This window comes from Carex rostrata, chromosome 26, assembly GCF_964058835.1.
Source record: "Carex rostrata chromosome 26, lpCarRost1.2, whole genome shotgun sequence".
NCBI lineage: Eukaryota > Viridiplantae > Streptophyta > Magnoliopsida > Poales > Cyperaceae > Carex > Carex rostrata.
Window position 1 is genome coordinate 6,343,399 of NC_135943.1, and position 23,379 is coordinate 6,366,777.

The 23,379-nt window shown below is 33.9% G+C and overlaps 1 protein-coding gene across 1 annotated transcript; it reads right to left on the bottom strand.

The window, feature by feature from the left end:
- Positions 1-14,054: 14,054 nt before the first annotated feature.
- Positions 14,055-19,959, bottom strand: LOC144544274 (leucine-rich repeat receptor protein kinase HPCA1-like). The gene is made up of 16 exons (XM_078292733.1): positions 19,952-19,959; positions 19,699-19,770; positions 19,457-19,597; positions 19,303-19,374; positions 19,002-19,151; positions 18,764-18,838; positions 18,612-18,680; positions 17,428-17,499; positions 17,253-17,321; positions 16,851-16,982; positions 16,132-16,607; positions 15,870-16,025; positions 15,631-15,770; positions 15,322-15,541; positions 14,752-14,987; positions 14,055-14,587 (listed from the first exon to the last, which is right to left on the bottom strand). The coding sequence occupies exons 1-16, from the start codon at positions 19,957-19,959 to the stop codon at positions 14,087-14,089; spliced, it is 2,589 nt and encodes an 862-aa protein (XP_078148859.1). The 3' UTR covers positions 14,055-14,086.
- Positions 19,960-23,379: the final 3,420 nt, after the last annotated feature.

The window sequence follows — 23,379 nt, forward strand, 5'->3', positions numbered from 1 at the left end:
ATGCCCTTTCCCCATTTTGGAAAGTCATTATGTTCTTAGAGAACTTGGATAAATGTAGTGTTATCCATACTCCTAGATCTCAATCCACCTTAAAATTCTGGACTGATACATGGAACAATCAATTGGCCATTAATGTTCTATTTCCTCAATTATATGATATGTGTTCTAACAAATCTATCACTCTTAGTGATGTGGTTCAGTCTCAAGGGGAGGCAATTAGATTTAGGAGACAATTTGATTATGTTACTCTAGAAGAATGGCTAACTATACTTCATAGCATTAGTGCAATCACATTTACACATGCACATGATAAGGTTGCTTGGAAGTGGTAATCCTCTGGATTATTTACAGTCAAATCTTTATACAGGGTACTCAACTTCAGAGGTGTGGTATTCACTAACTCCATGATTTGGTGGCACTTAACTAACCCCCACAAAATCAAAATCTTTATGTGGCTTGTAGCTTAAAAATAAAATTCTTACTAAAAGAAATCTTTGTAGGAAAGGTTGGACAGGAAGCACTCAGTGCTAATTTTGTAGAAAGGAGGAAACTACCGATCACATATTCTTTACTTGCTCTTTAACACAACAAATTTGATTTTGGATGGGCAAAAGCCAACAACACTTCTCTCAATAGAAGAGTGTCAAAGATATTATTGCTTTTGCTTTCTCTTTAACAATGGAGTTTAAAACTGCTTTTTTTTATCATATTTAGCGCCTTATGTTGGACAGTGTGGAAACTACGGAATGACTCTTGTTTTCACAACACCCCATGTAAAACCTTTAGAACAATCATATTACTTATTGTATCTTTGCTTAATTATTGGACAAGCATTATCAAGAGGCAGGTTAGGGACATAGTACATACTGATTGGATGCTAGAAGACATTGACATGATCCCCTTACAGGTGTGGGACCCTAATGCAGAGGAGGAGGACAATAACATGCAGCTGGTGCTTTACCATAGCCCCAGTGAGGATGGAGAAGACTGTACTGAAGCCCGGCCCTGAGCCCCAAAATTCAAAAGGGCCCCCAAAAGATAAAATAGTTTATACATGTTAAAGTTATCACAAAACCTTTTATAAACATATATGTGACGTGTTTTAATTCAATCCGACTGGGCAAAGGCCTTATCAGGCTAAACAGCATCTGAAATAAAGACAAAGGCCATGTTTGGTTGTGGAGTAAGAGGTGGAGTAAACCCCTTACTCCACGCTTAAGGAGCCAAACGAGGAGTAACATAGGCGGTTTAAGATGGAGTAAGATTTGAGCTAAACCGAAGTAACTTACACCACCTAGAGAGGTGGTTTAGCTTACTCCACCAAACATGATTAACTTACTCCGATTTAGCTTGGAGTAAGAAATTTAATCCGGTTTAACTTTACTCCACAATCAAACATGACCAAAACAAGTAAGTATGCAGAAGAACTAAAGAAAAGTAAAATTTGAAATCTATTGCATCGAAAAGGGCCACATGGCAGAATTTGGAAAATTTAACGAATTTGGAGAATTTGGAAAATTTAACTTAGAAGGGTGTTGAAAATAAATAGAATAAGTGTTGAAAATAATAAATAGGATTAGATAGGATTAGGGACTCGATTAGCCTCAGCGGACTCTTTTTTAGGGTATAATCATCATAGGCTAAATTAAGGCAATAAAGGGAGCAACTAATTATAAAGTTACTCAACCTTTTTTCCTTTACAAAAAAGTTACCGTTACTTTTCTTTCCAACAGTCATTTTTTACTTTTTGACCATATAAATACCCATTGTAACAACTCAGCCAAATATAATAATACACATAATTTTTCTCTCAATTCTACTATCTCAGAATTCCTGAAAATCAACATGGTATCAGAGCCAGGTTTAAAATCCCGACTCAAGAATCAGCAACAGCACAAGCAGCTGTAAATCAAAATTTCCGAAATCAAAATTCTCGCAACAGCACAAGCAGCTGTAAAACAATACCAGTAATAGCACCAGTAGCTGTAAACCAAAAATCACAATGTCACAAAGTCACGAGAAACTTACAGGGGTAATGCTAGATGGCAGAAATTACCATGTGTGGGCAAGACAAGTAATTTTCTCCTTAAGTGGCCGAGAAAAGAGTGAGCATATAGATCCTGAGAACAAGGCTCCTAAACAATCAAATCCCCCAACTGAACCCGAAAAGAGAGCACTAGCAAGATGGAAAGTGAGCGATCATACTGTCATCACTTGGTTACTGGCAACAATGGAACCGAAGGTATCTGAGTTGCTCTCATTTAAAGATACAGCATTAGAGATATGGCAAAGAGCCGAACAGTTGTATGGCCATAGGAAAAATTACTCACACATTTATCAAATCCAACGTGATTACCAACAAGCAAAACAGCAACAAGGACAACCAACAATGGAATTATACGGTTACCTTCAAAAGAAGAAAGATGAACTTAGGGTATATCGACCCCCCACAACTGATCTCGCTGAAATTCAAAGGCGAGAAGAGCAAGATGACATTTTTCAGTTTTTAGCAAGCCTCGATTCCACATATGAGGCCGTCAGATCTCAGATGCTGTTACTAGCCGAGTTACCAACCCCAGATGAGGTGGCAGCCATGGTTGACAAGGAAGAAACGAGGAGGGCTGTCATGGTGGTACAATCTCCCGAAAAAACTGAAACCAAGGCATTCTCAGTAACGGCGAGGCCTAACCCTAGCTTCAGGCCGGAGGTGAGAAGAGACCAAGCTGGTGTAAAGTGCGATCACTGTAGGAGAGAGGGGCATCGCAAGGACCAGTGCTGGTTCCTCCATCCTCACCTCCGACCCAAATGGCACAAGAGAGGCGGAGCCGGTGATCGAAAGGGAGAGAGGCGGCTGGGAGCGAGACAGAGGCGAAATTGAAAAGAGGGGTTTTTTTGCGGAAGGAGAAGGGAGCGCTAGATCTGAGCCGTCCGCTGCTATAAACGCTGGGGCCTCCTCATCAACAATTTCGCTGGATCCCATGAGGCAGCTTCTCCAACAGCTTACTGTGTTGCTAGACCAAAAACAGGAAAATCAGAAGACATCTGGTATGATTTGTATTGCAAATTTATCTTGTTTTTTAAATAATTCTAGATGGATATTGGATTCGGGTGCCACTGATCATATGACCGGAAATAGAAATTTATTAACCTCTTTTAGGAAATACGAAACCAACAAATTTGTCACTGTGGCAAACGGTGATAAAATGGAAATTATTGGGGAAGGTTCAATAATTATTTTCTCAAAAATAATTCCAAATGTCTTGTATTTAAAAAATTGCTCATCCAATTTATTATCCATTAGTAAAATCACAAATGAGTTGAATTGTGAACTCATATTTTTGACAAAAAATGTGATTTTTCAGAATCGGATAACCAAGATTATGATTGGTGAAGGATTTCTAGAAAATGGGCTTTATTATTTGAATGAAGAAAAATTCAATCTCAATACTACCAAAAAGGAAGAATTAAGCGTACTTTGGCATAGAAGAATTGGGCATCCTTCCGACAAGATTTTAAAGAATATTTTTAATTTTTCAAAAATGGATAATAGCAATTGTGAAACTTGTAAGCTAGGAAAGCATACTAGATTGCCTTTTAAATTATCAAGTTGTAAAAGCGGGAAACCATTTGATTTAGTTCACTCGGATGTATGGGGACCCGCTCCGATTAACTCTTATAATGGATACAAATATTTTGTCATATTTATTGATGATTTCTCTAAAATAACTTGGTTATATTTATTAAAAGATAAAAGTGAAGTGTTCTCACAATTCTTAGATTTTTATAAATTCATAGAAAATCAATATGAAGCAAAACTTAAGATTTTTAGATTAGATAATGGAACGGAATTTGTAAATCAAAATTTTTCAAAATTCTTTAAAGAAAAAGGAATTTCACATCAAACAACATGCGTTTACACACCTCAACAAAATGGTGTTTCCGAGAGAAAAAATAGACATTTACTTGAAATGACTAGAGTACTCTTATTTCAAAATAATGTTCCAAGAACTTATTGGTCGGATGCCGTTCTTACCGCTACATATTTAATAAATAGATTGCCAAGTGTTAACTTAGAATACAAAAGCCCATTAGAAATTCTTTACCAAAGAAAACTTAATATTGAGCATTTAAAAATTTTTGGTTGTACATGTTATGTACATAAAAATAATAAACAAGACAAGTTGGATCACACTTCAATCAAGACTATTTTTTTGGGTTATTCATCACAAAAAAAGGGATACAAATGCTATGACCCTAAGAACAAAAAATTATACATTTCAAGAGATGTAACCTTCATAGAAAATGAGTCATATTACAAAGAAAAAATACATGAGGAGCCTATTATAGAGTCTTTGGAAAAGAATATTTTACCCCAATCCAATCCATTGATAGAAGAGGTAAGACCAATTGAAATTGGAACCACAACCACAAATGAAAATGAAAATGAAAATGAGAATGAAAATGAAAGTGAAAGTGAAAATGAGGAGGAATTAGAAGAAATTTCATCAAGTGAAGAAGGTCAAAATATAGAAGAAACACCTTTGAGAAGGTCCGTCCGAACAAAGAATCCTCCAACAAGGCTAAGAGATTTTGTAACATACAAGGTACAATACCCTATACAAAATTTTATTTCGTATGGTAATGTCTCCTCCAACCATAAAGCCTTCTTGACCTCAATTGAAAAAGAACAAGAACCAAATGATTATCTTGAAGCCATTAATAACCTGGTTTGGATCAAAGCTATGAAAGAAGAGCTAAAAGCTCTTGAAAAAAATGAAACATGGGTAATCGTACAATTACCACAAAATAAAAAACCCGTAGGGTGTAAATGGGTATATAAAATTAAATATAATAGTAATGGTACCATAGAACGGTACAAGGCTCGCTTGGTGGCCAAAGGATACACACAAACGTACGGTATAGATTACTATGAGACGTTTGCACCCGTTGCCAAAATGAATACCGTACGAATTTTATTCTCAATTGCGGTAAATCAAAATTGGAAACTATACCAAATGGATGTCAAGAATGCATTTCTTCAAGGAACTCTTGAAGAAGAGGTATACATGAATTTACCACCCGGTCATGGAAAAGGAGATGATAAGAGCTTGGTTTGCAAGTTAAACAAATCAATTTATGGATTAAAACAATCTCCAAGGGCATGGTATGGAAAACTAAGCTCCTATTTAATTTCTTGTAATTTTAAGATGAGTAATGCCGATCATTCCTTATTTGTTAAAATTATAGGTACTAACACTACTATTGTACTAGTATATGTTGACGACCTTATAATCACCGGAAATAATCAAGAAGAAATTAAAAGAATAAAATTGCAATTAAAAGAAAAATTTGACATCAAAGATTTAGGTTATTTAAAATATTTTTTGGGAATAGAAATAGCATATTCAATTCAAGGGCTATTTATCTCACAAAGGAAATACACCTTAGATTTGTTAGAAGAAATCGGTAAATTGGGTAGTAAACCGGCCTCCATACCAATAGATGGCAAATACAAACTAAATACCGAGGATGGTGAACTATTAGAAGACATAAACCAATTCCAACGACTTGTAGGAAAATTAATTTACCTTACGGTAACTCATCCGGATATTTCATATTCCGTAAGTCAAATTAGCAAATTCATGCATAATCCAAGAACACCACACTTAGAGGCCATTGATAGAATATTAAAATATTTAAAAGGAACCCCCGGCAAGGGAATTTTTATGAAATGCAATAATTCTAATGAAGTGTGTGGCTATTCCGATGCAGATTGGGCCGGAAGCTTCGATAGAAAATCGACAACCGGTTTTTGCACCTTTGTATTCGGAAATTTAGTCACATGGAAAAGCAAGAAGCAAAATGTGGTGGCAAGATCAAGTGCCGAAGCGGAATATCATGCCATGGCATCTACCGCAAGTGAATTAATATGGATCAAACAATTACTTTCGGATATTGGGATTCAAGCTCAATTGCCAATGCAAATGTTTTGTGACAATCAATCGGCTCGGCATATTGCATCCAACCCGGTGTTTCATGAGAGAACTAAACACATTGAAGTTGATTGCCATTTTATTAGAGAGAAGATTCAATCAAAAGAAATTGAGACTCCATTTGTAAGAAGTGGAGACCAATTAGCGGATGTCTTTACGAAGGGTTTAGATCCTAAACCATTTCAACAAAATATAGACAAGTTAGGGTTAATTGATATTTACACGCCTAACTTGAGGGGGGGTGTTGAAAATAAATAGAATAAGTGTTGAAAATAATAAATAGGATTAGATAGGATTAGGGACTCGATTAGCCTCAGCGAACCCTTTTTTAGGGTATAATCATCATAGGCTAAATTAAGGCAATAAAGGGAGCAACTAATTATAAAGTTACTCAACCTTTTTTCCTTTACAAAAAAGTTACCGTTACTTTTCTTTCCAACAGTCATTTTTTACTTTTTGACCATATAAATACCCATTGTAACAACTCAGCCAAATATAATAATACACATAATTTTTCTCTCAATTCTACTATCTCAGAATTCCTGAAAATCAACAAAGGGAATTTGGAATCTATTGCATCGATGTAATAATTCTTAACTTTCAAATCTATTGCATCTAAATATTCAATCCAACAGTGACAGGGCTTAAAAAAAGTCATTTCTTTGTTTCATGAATTTCACATAAACGAAAGAAGAAAAATTGAAAACCTAATTCCGCCGCACGAAGAAAAATATTAAAAAATCTAGTTTATTTTTTTCTCTGTAAATCAATAAACAAGGGAAGAAAGAAATTAAAGTAATCTAGCTCTTCTCACGAGCCATGATCTCGTTCTGCAATAGCGAGTGCGAGGCAAAGTCTTGACTGGACGAGGTGGAGCGGCATCTTGTTAGGGCGAGGGCGAGGCTGACGCAGCGATGCATTGACGCAGCATCTGGTCTAGGTGAGGCAAGGCGGCAACTGCGGCCTCTGAATTGGACTGTTGGTGGCTCAGCGTTGCGTCTGCCTCATTACTTAAGTTTATCCTTCTATTACTTTGTTTTATTTTTATTTAAAACAATGTTTCCTAAAAAACATGCATTAGGTAGCGAAATTTTCAGGACCAGAACAAATTTTGTACATAAAAGGTTTAAAGTTTTCTCTCGCCCCGGGCCCCAAAATCTTGAAGACCGGCCCTGACTGTACTGAGTCTGTAGGCTAAATACTTAATATTGTCACAACAAACAAGGCTGATATATATAGTTTTGTTGTTAAATTAATAGCATACTTAGCAATAAAAGATGTAAACTCTGGAATAAATTAATTTGCCCAATGCGACTTTATATATAATTCTTTTTATCCATAACTTCACCTAATGACCCATTAATAAAGATTATCATGATTAGGCATAGTCTAACAATACCGTTATATATACACCACAACACATTGTTTTTTTCTCCTTTTGATATTCTGATGATATATATAAATATAATTTCTTTGAACGAGATATATATTTTTTATACTAAAAGATGATTTAAAAAAAACTAAAAAAAAATATAACTTTTAAATATATTTATAATTATGTAATAAATAGTTGTAACTAGAACTTTGAAATCTTTTTTTTAATTGGTAATTTCATATGGATGTAATTTTGAAAAAATTTATGTACAACATAATAGAAAGTTTATACATATTCTAGTCTAAAATCAAATTATAGATTTAAGTTTTTGCATAACCTTTTATTTGGACCTTCTTTCTTATACATATTCTAGTCTAAAATAAAAACCGTATGGCACCAAGCACTTGGTTCGATGTCCAGTCAGAACAATTCGATCCGCTTTTAAGATTTGTGTGAATCTAAATGAAAGTGCCAATCTTGACACGAATCAAATGGCTTTGATCAGACATCCGACCAAATTTTATCCAGGCCCAAGGCCAAGACTTGAAATTCATCTGCATATAACTTTCTAGGTTCCCCTGCTTTGTCTTTGGGCAGTTTAGAGGACAGCTGTGATTGGTGAATTGATGGGGTAAATGAAAATACAATTGAAAAGCACCCTATATATCACAGTAATTCCTAACAGAACTTAAACCAGAGATCAACTTCAAGCGCAATCTTGCTAGCCAACATGTTGGGTGGTAACTTGCCATCTCTGAAAACCGCCGCATTTCTCTGTTTCCAGATTGTCCAAACTGTGCATACAAACCAGCATGTCCAGGTCTCTCCTTTCTTTTGTTGCCCCTTTGGACTTCCTTTTAGAATTTCTACCATGCATAACTTCTGTATCTCAGTGTTCGGTACGTACCATAATTCTCAGATCAAGTTTAAAGGATAAGAGGTACCATGCATACCTGTCTTGCATATGGGCAAAGAAGTAAGAGGTGTAAATCGTTTCAAGTGAGCAATTTCTGCACTTGACACAATCCAATTGACAATTGATATGTATGTCTCCTAATCAAAACATCGTGCTTGAGAATCTTTTCTTGCAACATCAAAACCACCAATATAAAAGAGTATGAGGATTGCCATTATTTACCCAAACCGCCATAAGCCAGAATTGATAGCTTATGTTCAACAACACGATCCCTCACTTTTTCACAAGTTGAACAACAAGCTCAATCTGTTATATTAAACACATGGTATACTTGATTTTCAGAAATTTCGAATGATTGTAGATGTGGCTTTAAATAAAATAAAATAAAAACCTACTTGGTACAGGTACAACCATACAGTAATGGCATGTATTAAGTAATAGAAACCAGATAATTATAATCCCCTAGTAAAATCTCTCAAACGTCCTACAAGATTGTATCAAATATCTGTTATGTCAAATATTACAAATATTTATAACTCGTCATCTAAGTGTAAATAGTTCATGTGTTAAGTGTTTGTACAATTGTATCTAACAAATTGGAACAAATTTTATCTTTTTTCTATATTGTTGAACCCGATAAAAATTGAGAATTTACCTAAGGAATTAATTCTCTAGAAAATTGAGGCTAAAATTAAAACCCGAAATCCCTAATTTGTTGCATATTTTTGAAATGGGATAATTAATGACTTTTTTGAAATAAATTTCAAGATAATGTTCTTTGTAAAATAACTATGAATTTTGATGTAAAGAACGAAAAAAAAATTCAAAAAAGTTGATTTTATATGAATTTTATACCGAAATTTTTATTTATAGCATAAAAAAAACACCTTCATTTATGAGGAATTTTAGATTTAGCCAGGCCGGAGAGCCAATATGCGGACCCAATTAATAGAGTCCGCAGGGGCATTCTGCGGCCCCTAGCGAGGGTCCGCACATTAGCTCTACGGCCACAGAGAATAAATTTTGTGTTTGTCTGTCTAGTAAATATGAATTCAAAATATAATAAAAAAGGCACTGATTTGATTGAAAGGACGTAGCATTTACAACTAATCCACAGGTCAACATAAATTTGAACTTAATATGAAATAGGTATTGATTAGTGTTTTACACGCTTATTTTTAATGGTATTTTCACACTCTTTTTAGCTTTAAATTTATACCTAATACTCAAATGCGATCAGTTGCAAGCATACAACCTCTCGTTAAAGTATCAGGATCGAACACAAAGACAAGGGAGAACAATACTTAATTACTAATTTAAGTCTAGTTTTAGGGAATAAAATAAAAGAGTAAAAAGTCTGGTTTGCAGGTCGTACTCAGGTCACAGGTTGCGACAGTGTTGTGGGCTCAATGCGCGAAGTTGGTTGTGATCTAACAAGTAAACGACTTAAAATTGTGGTTGGAAACAATATTGGGAACGTCTAGGGGATACGACTCACTATCGGGATTGGCAAATCTACTTACTTGGTTGTCAATTGCATTCATGTTTGTATAATTGTGGTTTCTAGTATAAAAGTTTGAGTTAAGAAATTTCACGTTATCACCAAATAACTACTTGTCTTAACCTTATTGGACTTCACGTTTAGCTTTTCGTCACAAGTTGGTTAAGATGTTGAATTGACTAGTCAAGCCATTCTTAATAATTGACACTTCATGTTTACCTTATCGTGACCGGCATCAATAATGGCTTGATAAACCTAATTATTAGTTTAGACTTCACTTTTAGTTTTTTGTCATAAACTATGAATTATTGTGCCTTTGGTCCAGTTTGTTTTAGAACTATGGTAGAACTAATACTAAATCCTAAGAGTAATATTTGCTACAAAATTTGGTGTTAAGTACTACTAGATCCTCATTTCAACTAAAATGAGATAGTCTCATGCACACAAACATATATTCACAAGAATAATAATAAAGACAAGCACAAACAATTAGAACTAACAATCATAACAGAAAAATATCCAAGTAAGGTAGTGTTGGATTAATTAAATAATACGCCCGTTATGGGAAACCCGAATCCAAAACCTGACCCGTTATGAAAAGGTGTTGATCCATAATGAAGAGGTGCATTGGTTTTTATATAAACCCAATCCCTCTCTTTCTCTCAGTTACTTAACAGAAATAATCAGAAAAACGTGTGAATAGTAACAGCCAAAATTAGAGAGAAAAGATAGAGAGCACCAAGAAGCACTCTGTTAAGGATTGAAGGTTTTAGGTCGTGGAAAACGCAGGGCTTCCGGCTTCGGCTTGTGATTCCTTGCAGAACCAGTGATACTGCTACGCTCGCAAGATCCGCTTCCGCACGAAGATTAACGGAGTATTTTGTAAGTTCTATCCATTAATTAACAGGTAGATTTAAAATCAATCCATCAAGTTTACGTCCGACTAGCCTCTCATAGCAATGTTAACTATGCAAGACTAAGAATACATTTTTAAATAGTAGAAAAGAAAGAAATGTAAATGTTAAACCAATATCAAAGTTAAATGCCAAGACTTGCCATTGGACATACAAGCATCATCTCAAGATTAGAATTATATATATGTAAAGTTGGTAACATATGCTTGAGAATGTGCCAATTTATGGCTAACCGTTATAGCGGTTCAGTAACCGTTATAACGGATTAATTTGAAAATTTATCTGTTGTGCAATGGAACAAATCCTTCTTAACCGTTGCACAACGGAACAAATCAATTTGGTACCCCCAAACTTCCAGAGACAACTGTTGTAACAACCGTTACAACGGTTCACCAACCGTTAGGATTTCTCAGTAGCCAAACCTGTGTAATTTGGCTAACCGTTGTAACGGTCCAGGAACTATTATAATGGTTAAGGCCAAATTACCTTTTTCTGCTTCTCTCTATAAATAGAAGCAAAATCAAGGTTTGGATTATCACTACATCAATTGTTGCTTCTGCACTCAAATTTTGAATACTCATACACAATCTCAAGCATATTCAACCAATACTCAATATCTCTGTCAGATTTAGAGTGATCATGCGTGATCAACTTAATTACTTCATTCATACACTAGAGTCTTTGTTACTCACCTTGTTCAACCTTAAGCCTTTAGTGCCCATGAGCCATTTTCGTGTGTGATTTCCCAAAAGCTTTGTAAGGGCTCACTGATTTCACCTTGTACTTTTTTCTCATTGGGTAAAGAAAGGTGCGTCATCTCAAAGGTCCCAGGCCTCGGAGACGTAGGCGTTAGTATCAAACTCCGTAAACAACTCTCGTGTCAAGTGTTTCTAAATTCTACTATTTAATCTTTATATATTTGTTTAAATTGAAGTACACCCCCCTCCCTCTCTAGGTGTCTTTGGGACCAACAAAACCATTGTCTATGCGGTCCCCATTAATTGAGGTCATGTAATGGTTCTACGGTCTAGGTGATTTAGGAATTCCTCTAGAAGTGGGGTGATTTGATTATTTTGCATGCTATAAATAAAAATTTCAGAATTTTATAAGTTCGGAGACACATTTGAGTGCAATTCGGGTGTAATTAATAGTCACCTGATAAGTGGAGCCCGCCTCAACCGACCAATCTGAGAATGGCGCTCGTATGACTCTCATTAAACCTTACACATGAGTCTCCTTGCTCTCAACCAATCAGATTCAAGCATCCCTATGAGTTTTATTAAACCATAAATTTGGCCTCAGAAGCTTTAACCAATCAGATTTGACCTCTTTGTGCCTCATTAAACATGACATGTGGGCTCCTTCCGACAAAATGGCATGTATATTACCTTCACCTCTGGCCTCATGGCAAGCATTCATTGATCCCCAAGGGTGAGTCATAGGAAGCACAAATGACTCGTAGAAAACAAATTCTGCATGTCACCAATTCAAGACATATTTAATCCAAACCGTTGAATCAACATGAAGTGAAGAGGTGAAATTGCGCCTAGTCATCGATCCATAAACTCTAGCTTGTTCTTTTAACCCATGAGAGTATCTCCTTAAAATAAATTTCTAAATAACTATTAATCACTTTTTATAAATTAAAATCTTTAAAGTTTCTAAACCTTTCAATTTTAGAGTTTCTATTAAGCCATATTGGTAATAAATTATAAATGAAACTAATCTGAGCAAATAGCTAGGCCAACTTTTAGAAACAATTTCTTAAGAAACATTGCTCAATAGTTTCTAAATAAGAAATTGGAGTATATATCTGAAATTCAAATAGAAACACCCACGTCAAATTAGAAATTCATAAAATTTTAGAGATAGAGATGCTATAAAAAATATCTTCTTCTGAAGAAAAGAAGCTCTCTCACACACCACCTCTCTCCCTCAACTCAAACTATTGGATGAATCTTGGATGCTATATTTGTTAGATATGTACTAACAGGCCAGAATATTTTAGGCCTTAATTAATATTTAAGCATGGATTAAGTCTTTTTGGGCTGTATCAATTATGAGCCCGAATTAATCTGATTTTCTGATATGATCTGGTCAGATATGATTGGATATGCATATTTGAATAGGTGCGAATTGAATGGATAAGATCTTCTGAATAGGTTTGATCAAGAGATACGATCAACAGATGTATTGTATTATTTATATACAATACATATCTATTTTCGGATCTGATCTTTTTCTCTCTCTTCGGAATAGACATCTTTCTCTCTCTATTATTCGGAATAGGACTCTCTCTCTCTAATCTATTATGTTTTCAGACAGAAAAGATACAGACAAAACCGAAAATAGGATATATTTTCGAACAAGAATAGAGAAGAGATTTTGGATAAGAAAAGAGACTAAAAATAGATGAATGGGATTTTCGGATTTATTAGATGAAACCGAAAATCTGATCTGTCTGATTCGCGCTTAGTCAAAAATAAAAAGGAAAAGCAGAAAGACAAGAAGGGGACTGCAAGTTGACGCTAGCACTTCGACTTGCAGTTGTTCGTCAACCTGTTCGTGTGAATACTGATAGAGACGTGACTGCGGTTGTTGTTGCGTGGATCCGACATAAGGTGTACGAACCGAAGAAGATTACTGCTAGGACTTGAAGTTTCTGTTGCGCGTCTAGTGGTAAATTATGTTTTAATCTTGAAATTAGTTTTATACATGAATTCTGGTTTTCGGATAGTGAACAAATTGATGAACTGAATCGAATTGTTGCACTTTAACCTACCCGAAATCTCAACAATATTAATTGTCTATTTTGCCTAAAAATAACACTACGCTTTGGTCGTCAAATGCTTGAACATAGAATGTTTCTTCATTTTGTAAACAAAAAAGAAACAAATTAAAGAAAGAGACGACGGTCACTCTCTGCTTAGACAAAATATTTCTACTTTTCTTTTGCCCAAGCGGCTCCAATTATTAATCACAAATACATGGATGTTGTAATTGTAAAATGATGCTACAATTTTGCAAGTATTTTTATTTAAATGTTAATTTAAAGTATAAATGATAGGGAGCGACTAATTGACCCTCTAGGTAAATCCCCCAAATGAAGGTCCTCCAAGGTCTGACTACTTGGGACCTAATAGGATTGTAGTGTATTGACAAGATTTCACAATATTTGCAGCTCCTTATATAAGGATGTTTGCAAACAGAAGCTTAGCTCTAACGAACTCTAACTATCTCTGTTACAATAGTAATTAATGTCTAACTAACTCTAAGAAGTTGTTACATCAAAGTTAGTTACAGCAACTAATACAACTGCTAGCTAATACAACTGCTAATAGGATCATACACTAACTATTAATTAATCCAAACTTGGTGTAAACCCTGCTACTTGGGTTCGATGTAAGTTTGGTATGGGTACCCACTACTCGAGTCAAATGCGCTGCTGGTATCTCTTAACATTGGACCTTCGTCACTATAGGGATGCCTTGAGAGATTTGATGCATTTGTAGAATCGTCCGAATAATACAGATTAGTTGTTCTTGTACTGACATCATTTTGTAATATTATCTCTATCTCCTTCACAACTTCATTCATGGATGGACGATCTATTGCGGAATCATGTACACATTCCAATGCCAATTGCACAAACTTCCTTAGTGCCACATTTTTCACTTGATTTACAATTTTAGGGTCCATTTTTTCTCGTAAACCATAGTACTCTTGATCATACTGGTCAATGACTTTCTTGACCTCAGTCACTATGTAAGTGTTCTTTTCAATCGGCAGCCTGGCAGTTATCAGCTCTAGCATGACCACGCCGAAACTGTATACATCACTCTTTTCTGAAAGTTGTTGAGTCATATAGTACTCTGGATCCAAATATCCCTGGTAGATGCACAAAAAGAAAATTATTAGTGTATATGATATTTCTTTGTTAGTCTCTTGGATGGTTCTTTCATATTTACGCCAATGGTTAGATACGATTTAGAAAACCAAGATAACATATTTAAAATTCAAATGTAATTATGTGCAATATTTCTTGTACTCACTAGTGTTCCCATGACTTGGGTAGAAACATGTCCTTCCTGCGTGTCAGCGATCAACTTTGAGAGACCAAAATCAGCGACCTTTGCATTAAAATTTTCATCCAATAGAATATTTGTCGACTTGATATCTCTGTGTATTATCGGTGGATCAGCAAGTTCATGAAGATACGCTAATCCCCTAGCTGAACCTAATGCAATTTGTAGCCTCATTTTCCAATCCAAATATTTACCACCTTTCCCTGCAATAAGTAGAAACAGCAATTTATGAATAAAGCTGCAAGGGTACAATTAATTGAGTAGTCCACTGCCAGTTCAACTAAGAGATGATTTTAAGGGCTTAAAAACAAAGAGACGGTTAAATGAATATCTGGCCAGGTATAAGCCAGAATGTTATAGAAGGTCAATGATATTTTTTAATTAAGCATATCAACTTTAATTTTGAATTATCTACATCACTCTAGTTTCAGGTTTTTCTTGTGAAGAAAGCTTTAGATAAAAACTTGATTTTGCATTGAGAATAGAAGAAAATTGAAAATTGAGATGTAAATGAGAAGATATCGTAAAGGGACATACCTAATATATTTTCTCTTAATGTTCCTTTTGAGATGTACTCGTACACAAGCATTTGCTCGCCTTGTTCATAGCAAAAACCTACTAAACTCACTAAATTCTTATGATGAACCCTAGAGAGCAACTCAATCTCATTTTTGAATTCCTGTGCACCTTGCATAGATCCTTGTTTAGCTCGTTTTATAGCGACAACTAACCCATTTGTAAGGTATCCTATATACACCTGTTATAAATAAACCCAAATGTAACATAATTCTTCACAGAATGTTACCATGTTCAATACATTGTTAAAATTTAAAGAGTTTGATGTACCTTTCCATAACCTCCAGCCCCAATTTCATTTTTGTCTGAGAAATTACCAGTGCACTTTTTGAGCTCTTCAGAAGAGAAGCATTTTGTACCCCTCAATTGTGGTGCAGTCCCATCATCTTTGCCACCAGAGCCCCATGAGACTGAAGCAAAAAAAAAACTCATTAAGTTAAGAAAAAAATGAAATTGTTCTTGCTGCCAGCTCAATTTTTAAAAATTTAAATATAGATCTAAAAATGTACCAAAAGGGTTGGCAAGCATAGCTGCTGCTCTGGCTTTTCTTCTCTGTTTTGAAGCATAAATTGCTAACACAACAATTGCAATCAAAAGAACACAACCAACGACTGCAATTCCTGCAATTCCAGCTGTACTTATTGAAGTACCCTTCCTTCCAGAACCTGAGAGATTACTTTAATGAGAATCAACATTTTTAACATTATATATGACTTCTTATTTGCAAAAGAAGAATGAATCTTTTTCCAACAAATTAAAATTTGAAATTACCTGGGGACGGGGGTCGTTGGATGAAGACACAAGGCCTGAACTCTTTAGGTGGTCTGTATACTTGATTACTCAGATTAGAGCCCAGTTCTATAACATTACCTATACTGAAGTTCATCCCAGAAAGATGGAAAAGCGCCACAGTTGCCTCAATATAATTATCATCTGTTATGGATATATTTGAGATATAAACCGAGTTCGACACATTTTTTAGCTGTTCCAGCAAAGTCTTCTCGAGTTGTTGAAACAAGGAACTGTTTGAAATATCATTAAATCTCGGTGCCCGGAATACCATCTGGCCTGAAAAAGGGTATGCGCATTTGCAGTTTGTCGGGCTTAACTGCTGATTGTCAGGACAAGAGGCTTGTGGCGAACAGTTTTCAAGGCTTGTGGTGTAAGTAGTTAGGTTTGATTGTTTGTTTTGGCAGTACAAGTTGTTAGAGTGCTTGGCATCTTTGCAGAGAGGGTTGTTAAGGAGACTGGAGATGCCAGAAAAAAGGAGAATGATATTAGAAATCCAATAAATTGACTTATTAATTACTTGTAATGATAGATTATCAGAACTAACATACATTAATTGCAAATATGACAGATATGTAATTCTACTTGCAAATACAACAACATGAAAGGTCTCATATGAAACACAGAGAAATATGATATAAAGCATTTATTGGTAGACACTTATTAGGTGTATATGAAATTAAAAAGAACAAGAAGCTTACGAAATTGACTTTATTGTTGATGAAATATTTGCATCCGTGATATTATTGTTGTTGATACTGACTATCTTTACATCTTGTCCAAGGCTGCTACCCATGTCAAGTGTACCATCAAATTGATTAAAATCTAAGAACCTGTTGAAAAAATGTATTAATTCTTGTAAACATATGGCAAATTATATCTTCTACCCCAACAAAATGAGAGAAAATCTATGGGCACCCTACAAATAAAAGTTAACCAAAGTATTTCTTTGGGTAACTAACACTTGTTGTGTATGGGGAAAAGTAAACTATTATTGCTTAAATCCCTAAGCAAAAGAGTGAAATGTAATATATATTACAGTGAAAATAATTGTAATACAATTTAACAAGAAAGGAGCTAGAAGGGGCTATTTAAAGACTTACACCACGTTGAGGTTTATAAATGCAGTAAGGTCTGGTATATTTCCAGTCAGAGTATTATTTGCCAGATTCCTGCAGAGAAATAAAAAATATAATAAAAGAAACACTATGGATAATCTTAAATATATGCTAATATAATAAAAAAAAATTGTTATTTGAGATAAAATTGATAACTTACAATACAGAGAGGTTCCTTAGGTTGGTAATACTAGTTGGTATACTGCCGCTCAACTTGTTGTTATTCAATTGGCTGTTTTGAATGTAGCACAAGTTTAAACAAAGAAAAGTAATAATAAGGGGGACTTCATGTCCCCCTCAAAAACTTCAATATTACGTCTTTTTCTCTCTAAACTTTGAAATTACGTATTTCCCCTTCTAAACTTTCGAAACTCACAAATTTATCCATATATATTAAATATATTTAAAACTAATTAAATAATAATATTTTAGATTCTAAAATCTACTTGACGATTATACCCCCTAGGTCTCGTTCTTTCTCTCCAATTCTTTTTCTCTAAAAGCGTCTGCCAAATTTATTTTGGAATAAGTTTTCTGGGTTTGTCCCTGCTGAGTTGCGGGCAACTTAAATTGCTGAAAAGTGCTCGATTTTAATAGAAGTGGATTGAATGGTACCAACAGATTTTGATTCTCTTTCTCCATTCAAAAATTTCAAATATTCAATTACTTTTTGATATATTAATATATTCTTTCCTCCTCTGCCGTTTCATTTCTTTTAGAATATTTTTTCTCAATTCAAGTATTCAACACCCAATCCCAACTTTGAAAATATGTAATTTCAAAGTTTAGAGGGGGGAATATATAATATTGAAGTTTTTAAAGGCGATACATGAAATTCTCCTTAATAATAATAATAATAGAGAAGGGTTCAAATGCACCCAAATTTTTGTGCACCCAAATGCATCCTATCATTTTTCTCCGTTTTCAAAGTCCAAATAGTCAATCCGAACCGTTAGATGCGATCTATATATTAAGATGTGCTTGGAGACCAAATTTTACATTTTTGAAATTTTTTTACTATTTATTAAGCCACTTTGAAAATCGCTGATCCAATGGTCCAGAAAATGTAAAATCAGCGATTTTCAAAGTGGCTTAATAAATAGTAAAGAAATTCCAAAAAATGTAAAATTTGGTCTCCAAGCACATCTTAATATATAAATCGCATCTAACGGTTCGGATTGACTATTCGGACTTTGAAAACGGAGAAAAAGAATTTGAAAAATAGGATGCATTTGGGTGCACAAAAATTTGGGTACATTTGAACCCTCCTCATAATAATAATAATAATAATAATAAAACTTTTTGCAATTAGATTGTTGGACCATTGGAAGCAAAGAGACTTACAGGGTCTCTAAAGTCGTAAGATTCATTGTGTTGGGAAGAGGGCCAGTAAAATTATTGTGGTCAAATATTCTGCAAAATATTTACAATCAAAAGAAGTCAATACATATGTGAAGTGACGATCTGTTAAAGATTTAAAAACAAGAGAAGCTTACATGTGTTTGAGACTCATATTAGAGCTGAAAAGAGCTGCACTGATTGTACCAGTTAACTGATTCTTATTGAAATGGCTGTTCATTGTTAACAAATTTTGTTAGTTTTTATTTTATGAGATACAAAAAAATTAAATTAAAGTAATTATGTCACTACTGGTGTTTTCTTTGAGAGATAATTGTTAATTAATGTAAAAATTAGCATTAAAATTCAGAGGAAAAATTGTAAATTAAAACGTACAAATGCTGTGTTTTTACGAGAGAGTCGAGACCAGGAGTGATAGGAAGGGGTCCTGTAAGCTGGTTATCAGCTAAATCGAGCCATGTCAGATTTAAGAGTGAACCAATTTCAGAAGGTATGCTCCCACTGAATTTATTTGAATTAAGGGCCCTGCAATTTGTATCATAATTCAAGTTATAAAAGACCAACATGTAAATATGAACTACTGTACCTGGAATTTCATATTTATTATTTAATCGAAAATTTGAATTAAAATTTCCAATAATAAATTAAATCTAAATCAATGGCCAGTAATTCTTACAAAAAGCTTAAATTTTTCAAATTTCCGATTGTAGTCGGTATGGTGCCAGTCAAGTGGCAACCTTGCAGTGTCCTACACAAGTCGAGAGTAGTTCATATTTAATTAATTCAATTCAGTAGTATAATATAGTGTTATATATTAAAATTGTAATTACAGGTTTTGAAGCTTTTGTAGTTTGCCAATGCTTTCTGGAAGAGAGCCAACAAGGTTAGGGTTTGAAGCAAGATCCCTGAAAACCAAAATCGAGTAATTTTGAATTTCTTCATTGTCATTCGAGAATAATATACCGCTTGATAATGTTTAACTATAATTTAAACCAGATATTTTGAAAAACTAACTACAAATGAATGCAATTTCATTTGGATATTAATTTCCAGATAAATTTAGTGAACTCACAAGAATGTCAATTCAGTTAGTAGCATTATGTCCTCACTTATATTGCCTTTGATTTTCATACCAGGTAATAACCTGCAAAGTTTACAAAAATAAGAAAACAAAATCATATTTTTGAGGGATGTGTGAAGACTCTATAGAAATTAGTTAGTAAACAAACCAAATTAAGTACAAAAGTCAATAATAGACAATTAACATTTTTCTTTTGGAAAATTAAGAGAATTGAGATAATGAGAAGTACATACAGAGATGTTACTCTTCCATCTTCTGAACATTGAATCCCATCCCATTTACTGTCGCATGGATCAGTCGATTCATTCCAACTTGGCGGCAAATTTTGCCATTGACTTACTAATGATTTCAATGCCGAAGCTACAAAAAAAAATTGAAATCTCTGTTATCTCTTGGATAATAACTTCATATTATTTTCCTTTGTCAACTCATTGATGAAATACAAGGAAGATATTCAGAAAAACAACAGAAAGTAATTGAAATCAAACTGGTACAAGCAGGTACCATGATCCGAGAAAACCATAAACAATTACTAACCATCTTGAGAATTGGTTACACCAAACGCCACTTGAAGACTAGTTACAAACAAAAACAACAGCAGGAGGCGAATTGTACCCATGCCTGCCATGTCAGCACCGGCAAGTTCTCAAGAATCCAACAACAGAAATGGAGAGAGAACGCCAATGTTGTATGAATTAGATCGATCGAGAATCCAACAACGCAAATGTTGTATGAATTAGTTGTAAGCAAGAGATATATCAATAAAAAAAAAATGAATGTACGGAAGAAGATAAGGGGTAGGGATCAATATTTATACATCAATATTAATCCCATTATAATAGATGTACGTAGGGATCGAGAGTAATTGCTCCAATGGAGCCCTGCTAATTGTTATTTTTTTAGCGGGTTTGATTTGGTCATAAATGCTTAATCAAATCTTCTGCCCACATGTAAATAGAAAAATTCACAAACTAGTAGAAGAAAGTTGTACGAAAAAAAAAGTCAGTTTAAGACTGATTCGTGTAAAAGAAAGAAAGAAAAAAGACGTGGTCTGATTCGCTACTCTATTCTGAAGAATTATTGATTCGCCGTACCAAAGTCAGATTTATACGTGTCGTGTCGTGACCAAATTTAGAAGGATAGTCATGGCACGTGAATAGTCACAACACGTTAGTTACGCCGTGACCACACATGATGTGTCAAAACATGACCGGTCACGTTTGGTTACATTTAACTATTATATTGTAATTCCAGTCACATGACGGTTCTAATTACACGTGACCATGTGTTGTGGCAAAATCTTTTGTGTGACGTGCTGTGTCAAATTTTAAAAAGATGGTCACAGCACGGGACATGCAAGTCACGGCACATGTGCCTTGTCGTGTTGTGACAAAACCGTATCAAGATCCCGAGTCCAAGCTTTGCAAATTGACACGTGCCAAGTCACTCTCGCTCCCGAGTCCCGTTTCCTTCCTTTCGAGTTTTGTAAAGCTTTGAATATCTTCATTCATTCCAAACACCATGTTTGGTTGCAGCCTAAAGGGTGGAATAAGGAGTTTAGGCCTCGTTATTTCATCAAACGAGCATTAATTGAGCCGGACTAAGATAGCATAAGTCGATCTTTAGGCCGGCCTAAATTAAACCACCTCACATTGTAATTTAATTTTATTCCACCTCGTGGCCTAACTTGAATGATTATAATAATATTTTATTTGTATACAATTAGTATATTATTATTAATTATTATTATTAGTAGTATATAACTATGTAATTAATATCTTATATTGTTAAAATATTAAATAATTATTATAATAATATTATATAATTAATATCCTTTTATTAATAATTTTTTTAATAAATAATTATATAATTATTATGTTATATTGTTAATATATTATAGTTATTATTAATATATTTATATTATGTAATTAGTATCTTATTAACAATATATAACTCTATAATTAATATGTTATATTGTTAATATGTTAAATAATTATTATAATAATATTATAATATTTTATAGTTATTATTAATATATTAATATTATATAATTAGTATCTTATTATTAATAATTATTATTAATATGTAATTATATAATTAATATCCTATATTATTAAAATATTAAATAGTTATTATAATAATATTATAATATATTAATATTATATAATTAGTATTTTCATATTCATAATTATTATTAATATATAATTATATAATTAATATGTTATAATGTTAATATATTAAATAATTCTTATTATAATAATATTATAATATATTATAGTTTTTATTAATATATTAATATTATATAATTAGTATATTATTATTAATAATTACTATTAATTTATAATTATATAATTAATAATTAATATTGTTAATATAGTAAATCTTTTTTATAATAATATTATAATATAGGGAAATTTACCTCCGTGCCACTCTAAAACTTGAAAATTACCAAATTGCCACCCCAAAACTTAAAATTACTTATTTGCCACCCTAAAATCATCAAAATTATCAAATTGCCACAGTATACATCTAATATACATATTTAATTAAAATTATTATGAAAAATATTATATAATAAAACGTATTTTCGTATTTCCCAAAATACCCTTCAAGAACAGATGAAATTTCGCCTCTCTATCTTTCTCTCTTCCTCTCTTCCTCTCTTACGCCCCTATCTCTATTTCTCTCTTTCCGGATGAAATTACCCCAATCCCTTCCGTCGGAGGAGGCTGGAGGTCTGGCCGCGCCAATCCCCTTCCCTCCCTTCGCCTCTCTTTCACGCTTCCGTCGATCTGAACCCGATTCCGCTTCCGTCGATCTGCACTCTGTCTTCACCTCTCTTTAAACCCTAAGATTGCCTCTGCACTCGCCAATCCCCTTCCCTTCCGTCGACAGAGACTGAAATGGTACTTATTGTTTCTTCTATTTATTCTGATAATTACTAGGGTTTGTGGCTGAATTCAAGTAATCAAGTTAACTTTTTGGCTAAATTAACCATTTGAGTGAACCAAATCTGTCAAAGGTGGTGACTTAAGGACCCTTTGTAAAAGTGTTATCACTGGCTGTTTATTAAGCTATATCTTTACTAGTGCAAAGGGATAAGAAATTAGAACCATTTGGCTGTTTATTAAGCTGCATATTTCAAAGATAGGTAAAATATTATTTGATTACTTGAATCTGAGAGAAAATGCTATTATTTTAGGAAGCATGGCTCTGAATTATGGGAGAAATTGTGAGAAATACAATGCATGGACGAGTACGAGGAATATCTTCGCGAATATGGAATTGTGACACAGCGGAGTGTTGTCGAGCATGTGGTATCGGACGTTCGTAGAAATGAAGCTCGATATGATGTTGAGATGGGAGAATGGAAGAAACACAACTCTCGCCTTATTAAATTAGCGGAGAAGATTAAATTCCTCGTTGCTATAAATGTATTTGTGATGACTGTTATTTTAATTGTAATGATATGTAAGTAGTGATGTTAGAATTTTAGTAATGATGATGATCAATTGTATTAATCTGTTGCTGCTTTGGGATAATTTTGGCATATATATTTCAGGATCTGTTGCTACTTTTATGCAAGTAGTGATGTAGCTTTTGCAGATTTTGAGTTGTTTTGTAAGTTCATCTGTAATTTTCTTCTATGGAAGTTGTTTTGTAAGTTTATTA